The sequence below is a fragment of the Podarcis vaucheri genome (genome assembly GCF_965113315.1).
Source record: "Podarcis vaucheri genome assembly, chromosome: 5".
Classification (NCBI taxonomy): Eukaryota; Metazoa; Chordata; class Lepidosauria; order Squamata; family Lacertidae; genus Podarcis; species Podarcis vaucheri.
Window position 1 is genome coordinate 86,536,445 of NC_138763.1, and position 12,099 is coordinate 86,548,543.

Below are 12,099 nucleotides of genomic sequence, written 5' to 3' on the forward strand. Positions count from 1 at the left end.
CACTCCCCCCCCCTACTTAGAAGTGTGGTGGGTGAAGCTGCTTGCCTCAGCGTCTTGGAGGTTAATTTCAACCCTTAAAAGTGTGCCAAGAGTTAATAGCCTTAAAAGTCACAAAGTATAACTGGCCATCCTTTTGTAAAAACGCCATAAATGCCGCAGCAGTCAGAATGACTTCACAGCAGTACAATAGGTGCCTTCATGGCGATCTGAATCCTGCTGCTTTATAGTTTGCAGCAGCCACACTCAGGCTCTTATTCCTTGGCAATTTCCCTAAGCTAAATAAGTCTGTGTTCTGCCAAGGAGCTGACACTTGGTGTAGCTGAGACATCCAGCTCTTTCAGGAGAAAGATTAGGCTACAAATCAAAGTCAGAGCCAGCCACCTAAAAGGGCTGCAGAAAATGACCAACTTTGTATGCAAAAATGTGGCTTGGGGGGTGTTGTTATTGCACTCATGCGCCAAGTACCCTGGGCTGCGTGCACAGCATTGGGAATGTTGCAGCGCGGGGCAACTAAAAGTGATCAAGAGCCTGAAGCACCTCTGTGCGGAAGGACAATATTAAAAATAATAGGCCCAATTCTAGTCCACTTTACTCTCTGCTCCAGAGTTTCAGGTTCCCTTTCTCTTTTGTGATCTTGCTGTCCTGTAACAATAACTGTGTGGAACTGTTTCGAGATACTTTGCTAGCTTTCTTGAAACCATTTTGACTTACCTTGAATTTCCATTTTCTTTTTTGATGTTTCACCTGAAGAGGAACCTCTGAATTCAGCCTCAGGCATGGTACTTGGCCCTGATGCTTTGTGATTTAAAAAGAAAAGCAAAAAAAGATAAAGAAACATGCACAGAGACTGCACAGAGTCTAATGCCTTAGCATAGGGTGGAATATATATCAGAAGGTTTTTTTGTTTTGTTTTAAGTCCTCAGAGCAGATTATTTAACCAGTTTCATTTTGTTAATGACTCAGTGGCCGCCAAGGCAAGGCTTTGAATGGGACAAATGGCCTGCTATAGCGATACTACTAGCCTTCCCTGAGAGACCAGGCATAATTGGTTATGCAGAGGTCCTGGGAACACAATCTAAGAATAATTCTCCATGGGCCAGCTGAATCTGAAAGAATTGAGGAAGTGACAGTTTCACAGGGAAGCAAAGGCTATAAACACTGCCACTCTTTCACAAACCAGATAAGTGTCAGAAATATTCCCCTCACCCTTCAGCACAGGAATGTGCTAAGTACACAAAAGGGAACCAAAGGGAAATGGGGAGGGGAAGTGGGGGCAGGAGGGCATTTTTCCAATGGGAAATTGTGGGTAAAAAGGAAGGGGGGGCACGTTCAGGGTTTAGAAAAAAAGCCTTATTCTGGGATTGAAATGTATCGTCCGAACTGACCATGATGGGATGAATCACCTTCCCTGGTGTATTTTACCTGCACAATTTGTTTTGGCAGTGAAAAGCACTACCACCTAACCACTGGATCCCCAATCCAGACAGTCAGTGTTTTGCCATTTAAAGAAATGGAATTAAACACACGGAGTGTTGTGCAAGCTGTTGGCATTCACGTGGTTTCACCACTCCTCTCCAATTTCTCATCTACCATTGGGATAATATTATTCACCAAAGCAATTCACAATTAAACAGAAACAGTCCCATGCATATACTGAAAAACCCTGCAATTGGAGTTTCCAATGGCACTAGCAGAGGTCACAACAGAAACATCAAATGCGTGACACAAGGGAAGCATGATTCCTAATTGGTCCGTTAAGAATTGATTAAGTGGGTGTCCAAGGTTAATTGTTATTAAACTGGTCGATTATGATTTGGCAAGGAAGGCCTGCAGGTTCCAGTGTGCTTCTCATTTCTACAGGAGAAGAATGGAGGCCTGAGAGGGCCCCACAGCAACTGGGGCTCCTCCTGACCTAGATGGGCACGCTCCCTGCTCTGCCACATTCCAGGGCAGCACAAGAGAGTCTTGTCTGGGTTGGAAAGGATGCAAGTTGTAGGGAGGCTTCTTTTCTTCTACATAAAACACAGGCATCCAAGGGTCGCAGAGGACATGTGTGAAATATCTGAGGCCTCTCAGCCACCTGCGCTCCTCCAAGCCTGAAAATACTTGCTCCTCCAAGTAAGTAATGCAAAGTGTGTGTGGGGGAGCAGGGGGTCCTGCTCAGATTGGGAAGAGTTGCTACTGCTGCCTCCCAGTGGCATGCCCACAGCAACATTCTTCCTTTTCCTGCCAACAGCGCCTGCTGGGCTGGACGCAGCTTTACCCAGCTATGCTTGCAAAAGACAGTTGGAACAATGGTGTCGCAAGCTAGGTGGGTGTTGACTCAAAGAATCATGGGGCATAAAAATGAAGGCCGCCCAGCCCTGATTAAGACAGGCAGCCACTTGGTCTCTTCCAGCAAGTGAAGGTAGAGGCGGGGGGCTACAACCAGTGGCAGAGGAAGGGAGTGCGGGCTGCGCCAGGTGTCATCACTGGGGGGGGGGGGGGTGACAAAATGACAAAAATATGAGGGGTTTTTTTTTTTTAAAAAAGGGCTCACAAAACTTTTTAGTTCAGTCAAAAAACGTAACGAAACATGGCTGGCACTGGGCGCCACACCGCAGGGGCTGGCAATTATCGTGGGGCCTGCAGTGTGCCCAAGCCACACATCTCTCCTGTGAGTGACATGGTGGCTTGGGCACCTGCAGGCTCAGCGCTGCCTGAAACGGCAGCGTGGGACTTGCGTCTGCCTTCCACCTCTCCCTCAGCCGTCCTACAGCTGAAGGGGAGGCAGCGAAAAGGCTCCATGCAGCGTTCCCCACCCTCGGCTGCAGGACGCGCGCGCCGCCCCTGGCACCCGAGCAGCTAGCTACGCTGCTGGCTGCAACAGGCAGAGAGGCAGGATCCGGCAGGCATCAACCTCAGTGGGCCCTGCCATTTGCCCACCATGCCGGGGGCTGAGAACAGGCTTGAATAGCAACAGAACCTTTGCATACTATTTTATTGTTTCTTAGCAAGGAAACTGTATATATGTACTGATTTTTAGTCTACTGCAGCCAAACAAAATAAAATAAAAAGGTATGCCAGCCTTTGTGTAGCTGAAGCGTTATATAATTATGCTGATTTTAATTAAAGTTGCTATATGCAACATTGGAAAAGCAAACAAACAAACCTCAAAACAAATTAGGCTGGGAATAATACCACGCTTTGGTCACAATGCATTCTCAAAATACTTCTGCCTCCAAAGGGTGAAAAGGCATTTCTGAGAATGATACATATGGTTTTGACATAACAACATACCATTGCAGTGGGAGAGGGGGGAAAACACCAAAGTCATGTGGTCAGTTTGCAAGTGCATTTTATTGTTTGAGGCAGGGTTAAAAAGTCCTTGATGTAGACAAGAAGAGATATCCAACCAGACTGAATGTGACACAAGGTGATTTCAAACACCCCTGCTTTGAACTCCACTGCCATGGTCAAAACATGTACTTACGATTCAAAACAGCCAGTCAAATGTAAATCTGTACAGCTCGCGGTTGTTTTGGGAAAACGGGTTCAAGTTCCCCCAAAAACTTTTTTTGCATGTGTTAATGTCATACCAATTACCCTCAGGCCTCTAATTTTAAGCCTTTTGGATCACGATTCAGTTTAATAACAAATTAATAATTCCTGAAAATGGATTCCTGGTTTTGACCCACTGTAAAGCAATTCCTTTGCAGTCAACTCGTGGTGTAGAATTCTCACGTTGATATTCTTCTACATTTTCATATATACATATCTGTATGTATTAAAATGCAGACAGAACACGATACTGGAATGGTCACAATCCTGCTATACACTCAGGAATGTAACTGCAGGACTCACGCACTTGCATCCAAAATATAGGACTTTTTTAAAACTTAAATTGGCTCCCAATGTTAAACCTGGATTCAGTCTTTCTCTTGACCTATTGCTATGTGAATGTGGAAATGGAGCTCAATGGGACTTTCTGTATGTATGCAGATATAGATAGATAGGTCTGGTTAGTTAAGGTGTAGCCAAATTGCTGCCCAGTGGTTGGATTTGAACTCCTGACTATTTGTCAGGGATTATGAAAACTGGAGTCCAACAAACAGCTGGAATAAGTCAAAATCTGCTGACTACCCTGGGTGAGATGCTCTATGACTTTGTGTGGTATAAATGACTGTATTGAAAGTATGGTAATCAGCTAGTGACCTGGTTTAGTATTTGCAAACACTGCTTCCCCCTCCACATACAAAAGTTAACATATGGGTGGATAAGACCACCCTTCACATAAGGCCATGTGATCTTCCTTTCCACACTGTGAGCATGTCCTCAATCTAGAATGTGAATGGGGGTCGGAACCAGAGGTTACAAGGCTGCCACTGAAAACAGCAGCCCAAGACCTTATCTGCCTCTGCTCTCCACTAGTAATGTCAAGATATACGAAGCATACAATGTGAACATCCCTCATACTTCCCTGCAAGGAGCACAGGTGGAGAAGGGAAACCCAAAGCATGATCGCGGTTTGTACTGCTACAGGTTACAGAAGCAGGAGAAAGGGGTAAGATATCTGACCTGGCTGTTTTCAGTTTCAAACACACGTCTACTGTAATGGCTACTTTCAGCCTGAGACCGCTAACCCATTTCACAGAAGACTTTGTGGTCCCTCAGATGGTAATAGCTTTCATTACACAAACATGAGTTGGTTTTATATTTAGGGGATTTTATATCTATCCAAAAAAACAGAATACGAAACAATCCTTTCAGAAAACACTTTAAAAAGACGATAGTTTTAGTTCACAAAAAGGCAAGAGGTGTGGTTAGCTCCATTTGGATCTATGCTGATGAGTAGTTAATAAAAGGACTGTCAATACTGCTTAAGGACATACAGATACATCTTTTGTGGTTCTGATTTCCACAAGTTAAGGTTAGGGGAGAGGACTTTGGCTCTTTTGTCCCTTCTCCTTTCCCAAAATTAATCCGGATCAGCAGTTTTTGTTGCTGTTTCCCTGCTCTTTCCATTCCTGCACTTTTACCTCCAAACCTCCTCTTTGCAAAAAAAAAACCCCCGACAACTATGAAACCAACTCCTGCCCAAGGAGCTTGGAATTAATATTAACACTTCCGCATGTTATCAAGTAATTTCCACCACCCCTCCAGCATTTGAAATTAAATCACATTTCTGACAGCTTTTGTTATTTCCCCCAATAAAGAAACACAAAGCCACATAGGGCATGGCTGCATTGTTTGTGCATCTACCATAAACACTTAATTCCTGAGAAAAAATAAAGGCAGGTAAGGAGGGGGTGCTATTTGAAACTTCAAGCAGCAGCCAGGTTAACTGTTGTTGTTGTTGTGTGTGTGTGCGCGCGCGCACACGCGCTCTCTCTCTCACACACACTCACAGTCACACACAGAGCTTTCTTACTCAACAGGCAAGCTGTAGATAAAACAGGGCTGGTTTTGTTAAAAGCAGCTGAGCATGCTCAGTGAGGCCCCAGGTGTGACCTTTGCTCTTCTGCAAGCAGCAATTGGGCCAGGCAATCCATCATGGTGTTCTTCCTGTCAGGCCTGGTGCTTCGCTGCAGCTGTCTGTCACACTGGTGGATGGGACCTGCTTAGAGGCAATCATGTCAATCTCTATGTGACTACTCAAGCTAAAGCAGAAGGATGATTTTGACAGGTCTGGCAAAGTCAGCAGAAGGTACTGGAGGACTTTGGTTTACACAAGCTTTTTTTTTTTTAACCCCTTTTAAAGATGTGGATGAAGTTTGTGCGTGTGTGTGTGTGTGTGTGGTGTGTGGCTAACGTGGATGGTTTTGCTGATGCGGAGTTTGCCTCAGAGCTGGTCGTCACGGATGAACCGGTTGCCTTCAGATTGCTTCCCGTAGTAGACATAGCGGCATTTCCCTAGGACACCTGCAGCAGAAGAGAAACGAAAAGGTTAGCACTTAGTGCATCGGTGTAATGGTTGCATGTGCAAGGAGATGGGAGCAGGAAAAGGTAAAGCTAGGAATTCCGTTCCGTAAAAAGTACTGTATAAAAATAAGACACCCATCCATGTGCCGATGAGAACAAAAAACTCCACTCATATATTATGCAAATAAAGTTTAATGCCTCCCTCATCTCCCCCCTCACTTTGTCTTCCTCTCCTTCCCTCTCTCCCCCCACCCCTCATTAACTACAACCAAAAATGTCTCAAACTGACTGTAATTGATTGATATTAAAGATGCCAAAACTTAAAAACAGAGATACTGAATGTACTTTTGTTACCTATGGAGAATCTTTCAGTAAACTGCTATATGCTTAACAGCTCTCAAGGTGGAGGAAGAAGCTATTGGCCTGGATTGGACTGAACTCCCCAAACTTTTATATATGTGTGGGTTGGGGAGCAAAACTGGGTCTTTCTGCCCTGCCCACTGTGGATCTCTGTCCTGCAGGGAGTTCGAAAGCTTAGGATCAACAGCCCCCCCAAAGGCTCCCTTCAAATACACTTAGCACACTTGGCTTGAACTTACACCATTGAACTCAATGGGAGACTTATTATTGAGTCAACATGTGTAGGTGCGCACTAGAAATACATTTTAAAATAAGTATTTTTGGAAGAGTATGTTTTGAAATGCAAATTTTTATTTTACAATTACACTTATCTACTTATTTAACTGCATTTTTAAAAAAATAAATAAATCATATTAATGCATGAAATTGGAAAAGATGTATGGGTGAATGGAGTAAAAGTGTCAGGACCAAGAAAAAGACCAATTTACCCATTCCTCAGCCATTTCCTAGGAGTCAGCATCTACGGAAAACCAGGCTTTTATCTTCTAGAATGTCATTTCCCCATGAACACTGTGGATATCATTACCCCTTTTCATAAGGCTGGATGTGCTTTCAGATTCTAAGTATCAAAATTTAAAGACCACGAAGTGTGTTTTTTATTAGCAATAGTTTTGTTTTGTTTAATTAGCAACATTCCTCAGACTCCTTTGGCAGACGGCAGTGATAAAAGCCCTCTGCGAGGGCTGCCATGTTTCTCAGAAATTGGGACTAAGGCTGTTTATGGAAATCCTGGTGAGAGAGTGCTCTTTGATGAATGCCGGAGACTGCAGTTAGGTGTCAGCGCTTAGAAAATGAGGCAAGGACATGAGGTATTAATATTGTCAATGATCTCTTGACAGGAAAACAGATACTGCATTCACCATCAGATTTTAAATAGACATCAAGTGCGTTAATGACAAAAGGGCAGGCTTCAAACAAAGGGGGCTATCTGGCGGTGTGCTGAGCGAGTCTTTGGGCTGGCAATAACCTGATCTGAAAAGACACTGTCATGGCTACAGACAGGCCTGGAATTGTGTGCGGTGACAGAAAACAGAGATGCTGACAGAGATACCGGTGCCATATTATGCCACGTATATTCTAACACTGTCTCCAGCCCTAACGAAACCTGACATCCTTTCCTATCACTTATAGTATTCTCTGTGGTTCCTGCAGAAGATTTCTCCCCAGACATCATTACAAACTCCACTGTAGTTTTAAAGTTCCTGGCAGGCCTGTTCTGTCATGGAGGTTGGGTCCTAGAGGCCTAAGGATAACCTCAGTCAATCTAAATTTGGAGTTTGCCGCAGAAGTGCTCTCATTTTCACTGAGATCTCAGCTACTTGAGGTGATCTGAACGCTAAAGTGTGAGGAGCTGTCACCTTGAATAAAATCCTTAAAGTAAAGGCGCTCAGTTCCTGGGATGTTCAGCAAAGATGTCGGACAGTCTGGCAGCAAGAAATGAAATCCAGCTGCTGCTGCTCGCCTGGGGATAAAGGTGCTTGGGCTAGTGACAGTTAAAGTCAGCTGATTTCGTTTTATATTTTTTTTTATTTTTTGAACTCCTGCAGCCTACAATTGTTTAAATTAACGAAGTGTTGTCTCCACCGAGAGTCCCTACCAAGACGCACAGCTGTGATTCGATTGCCGGGCGTATTGTGTACACACTTCTGCTCAGAGGGTCCTGATAAAAGCACAGTTGAAAATGGTGCCACGAGACTTTATTTTTATCATGAAGGTTATTTGTAAAACAATAGGCGTCCTTATAATTTAAATGAGGTGACAGTGATTCACCCCTTCTTCCCACATACAAAAGCCTTTCTCTCCCCCCCTCCCTTAAACACACACACACACACACACACACACACACACACACACACACACAGCAACTGCAGAGAACTGTGAAAATTATAGGGGGCTGTGGGCTATAGTCAGAGCATTTCATGATCAGATACAGCATATGTGGATTAGGAAAACCAACCGCTTCTGTCTCTGTAGGGGATATAGCTCCCCTACCCCAGCATGCTGTGTATGTGTTTGTGCGCCCACAATTTGTTCATTTGGTTGCACCTTCAGAAAATAATTCCCCAAACACGTATTTAAAAAAGAGAGGGAATGAGACCCCCCCACCCTATTTAGTGGCATTTTTAATTAAAGTATCCAGCGCTGGTCATAATAAGCTAAGGATATTTCCAATGCATCAGGAGCCGTGAGCTCCCTGATCAGGCTCTTGAAAAATGACAACGTGAGGTCTCTTGAGGGATCATCTTTCCCCAAATGAGGCTCCTAATTTTTCTTAAGTAGCCGCTTCCACCATCACCATAAGATGTTAAAACTATAATTATGAAAAAATTGCATTGGGAAGATTCATTTTTAAATACACCCTTTATCTTTTAAATGTTTTCCCTCTGCGGAATGGATGTTCTAATTATAACGGCTAAGTAACAATCTTGCAATCGCTCGCATGCACTGAGAGATCGGTCTCACTTGAACACTACATTGTAATGTCAGCACGATAGACCTTCCAGAGCTGGGGTTGGGGGGGGGGAGGGAGGACCAATTATCACCATAAATAAAGACACACATGCATACTAAAGCAAGTTTTTTGTTTTTTTTAAAGCATTGGGTGTGCATTGCTCAGAACTCTTGGATAGCTAGGTTGCAATATACACATTTTTCAAGATGTGAGACTCAATTTTGCAAATTTATTTTCTTGATTAGTTGGGAGTGAAAAGGTCATGGGATATAGATACTTGTGTATGTGTATGCATATATATGTATATATATATATATATATGTGTGTGTGTGTGTGTGTGTATATATATATATATATATGCAGGTTTTGGTGTCTTCGGGTGTCTTCCCGTGTAAGAGTCGGGGTGTCTGTGCGACGTTTCGACGAGGTCTCACTCGTCATCTTCAGGCTGGTGCTTTCGGCTTCTTGTTACTGGAACAGAGCAGAATCTGGTGTTTGAGTTCCTATAAATACTGTGGAGGGGTGTGGTGTATAGCCTCCAACGTTCTGGGCAGAGAGGAAGTTCCTAGATTAGTGTGCCTTTTCTTCTTTTGTTCCTTAATAACTTGAGGGATATCTTGAGTGATTTCATGAGTGATATTCTGAATACCACTGGGTGGGTCATGACATATAAACACCCTCACAACACAACATATATATGCTTTCGTAGATTTTCACGGGTACAGGAATGCAGGTTTTGGTGTCTTCGGGTGTCTTCCCGTGTAAGAGTCGGGGTGTCTGTGCGACGTTTCGACGAGGTCTCACTCGTCATCTTCAGGCTGGTGCTTTCGGCTTCTTGTTACTGGAACAGAGCAGAGTCTGGTGTTTGAGTTCCTATAAATACTGTTGAGGGGTGTGGTGTATAGCCTCCAACGTTCTGGGCAGAGAGGAAGTTCCTAGATTAGTGTGCCTTTTCTTCTTTTGTTCCTTAATTACTTGAGGGATATCTTGGGTGATTTCATGAGTGATATTCTGAATACCACTGGGTGGGTCATTAAGTGTAGATTAGTTGCTAAAGCTTTCGTGTCTTGACTTCTTGAGCTTGTGAAGAGTTTTTCTGAGAAGATGGCTGTGCTGCATTTAGTTGTGCTCTGGCTTGGCTTCGTGTATAGGGGCGAGCTGTGGTTTTGTGCCTTGTGCCAGCCAGATCTGTGTAGGGATTGCAGGGGGGTGCAGCATCCGGAGGTGCCACTATAGTTTGGCTACTGGATAATTAGAACGTATCGCAGAACACAAGAATGCCGTCAAAAAAGAAGAAAAAACTTCCTCTCTTTTCCAACACATGAAAGAAACAGGACACGAAATTAATTTTGCAGATTCCAAATTGCTCTTTAACATGGAACATCACCACAAGAGAATAATCATGGAAGCCATCGAGATAGAGAAACACCCTCACAACATGAACAAGCGTGACGACACGTCCCGCCTGCCAGACATCTGGAAATTAGCCCTCCCCACAAAAACCGACACCAGAACCAGAGGCACACAGAACGCCGTCACCAATCAACCACACCAGACCCAAACCCAGACCCTCTCCACAGACATATTACAGACTCCATCCAGTAGCCAAACTATAGTGGCACCTCCGGATGCTGCACCCCCCTGCAATCCCTACACAGATCTGGCTGGCACAAGGCACAAAACCACAGCTCGCCCCTATACACGAAGCCAAGCCAGAGCACAACTAAATGCAGCACAGCCATCTTCTCAGAAAAACTCTTCACAAGCTCAAGAAGTCAAGACACGAAAGCTTTAGCAACTAATCTACACTTAATGACCCACCCAGTGGTATTCAGAATATCACTCATGAAATCACCCAAGATATCTCTCAAGTAATTAAGGAACAAAAGAAGAAAAGGCACACTAATCTAGGAACTTCCTCTCTGCCCAGAACGTTGGAGGCTATACACCACACCCCTCAACAGTATTTATAGGAACTCAAACACCAGACTCTGCTCTGTTCCAGTAACAAGAAGCCGAAAGCACCAGCCTGAAGATGACGAGTGAGACCTCGTCGAAACGTCGCCCAGACACCCCGACTCTTACACGGGAAGACACCCGAAGACACCAAAACCTACATTCCTGTACCCGTGAAAATCTACGAAAGCAAATATATATATATATATATATATATATATATATATATATATATATATATATGTGTGTGTGTGTGTGTGTGTGTGTGTGTAATGTTTAGGAGGGGATTCCACCTTACCTTACTTAAACCTATAAAGCAGTTAAGGGTTTTTCATTCCTCCTCACCAGCAAATTGTTAACTTTAACAATGTCACAGTGATGCAAGGCTCTCTCCTCAGCTTACCATGGCCTCTGCACAGCATTACAAGGCTCTTTCCACAGCTTCCCATCAGCCACACTTCCTAGTGAGATCTGCTAAGGTAAGTGGCAACCCCTTCCCACCAAAATCAAATAGATTTCTCTCTCCACCCACCTTGGGTGGGAGTAGGTTGGTGATTTTGCGGAAAGACATCTGCATTCCGCAACAGAGCAGGGTAAAATACCCAAGTTGCTGCTTATTTCCAAGGAACTAGGAGGGAAATTTCAGCCAAGTTCTTCCCTTCTGCCAAGGATAATCTAGTGAAACAGAACATTTTAGAGGATGGCAACATCGCTTCCTGTACAGACAAGAGCAAGCGCCTCAGTGCAAGCAGCTGGTACAGACAAGAACAGCAGCAAATCACACCTCACCACCATGGCTGCAAGAAAGGCCTGGAGATGGGGTGGGTGGCGGGAAGAAAGAGGTGAGATTGGAGTCAGCAGGGAATGCATGTTGGGAAAATCTGCAATGAAGATTATAGGAGGAGAAACATGCGAAGTTTCCAAACCAGGCCAGGAGAAGCTGCAATAATGCTCAGTTTAAACTATCAGTCAAGCTGATGTGTGATTAAATTCAGTCTGGTGTAAATGTACTTCAGAGTTCCCACTGCAACTGTGGATGAAATGTGTGTTCTTTTTCAAAAGAGAGGAAATAAAGGAGCAGGAGGGGGCAGAGATGCACTGCAAGCCTATTTTTAAATAACTAAAATTCTCACAATATTTTCCCCGGGTTGGGGGGGGGCGGGGGAATGGATTTGCCCAAATCCTTGGGAATAAGCAGACAAGCTGATATGTAATAATAAGCTGTATTGTTCCAAGGTTGTATTATGTCACTATGATCTAGTCAGGCCACAATCTAGAGGTTGCTTTATACGACCCAGGCTGATATATAGTTAAAAAAAAAAAAGATTTCAGAGCTAATGTTTCCATTATGCATATCCTGGCAGTGGAAC

General features: G+C 44.0%; 1 protein-coding gene and 1 long non-coding RNA gene across 3 annotated transcripts in view; both read right to left on the reverse strand.

Moving 5' to 3' along the window:
• The window catches only part of LOC309533622, a 230,041-nt gene extending 227,559 nt beyond the window's left edge, over positions 1-2,482 (reverse strand). The window contains exon 1 of one of the 2 annotated variants that reach the window (XR_014220330.1): positions 712-2,482. This is a non-coding gene — a long non-coding RNA (uncharacterized lncRNA). The remainder of the gene's footprint in view (positions 1-711) is intronic. The other variant, XR_014220331.1, reaches the window with a different exon arrangement.
• An 838-nt stretch (positions 2,483-3,320) lies between these two features.
• Positions 3,321-12,099, reverse strand: part of LRMDA (leucine rich melanocyte differentiation associated) — a 753,700-nt gene continuing 744,921 nt past the window's right edge. Inside the window, 1 exon segment of the mRNA XM_082225164.1 lies at positions 3,321-5,901. Coding sequence (XP_082081290.1) covers positions 5,822-5,901 — 80 coding nt within the window. The 3' untranslated portion in view covers positions 3,321-5,821.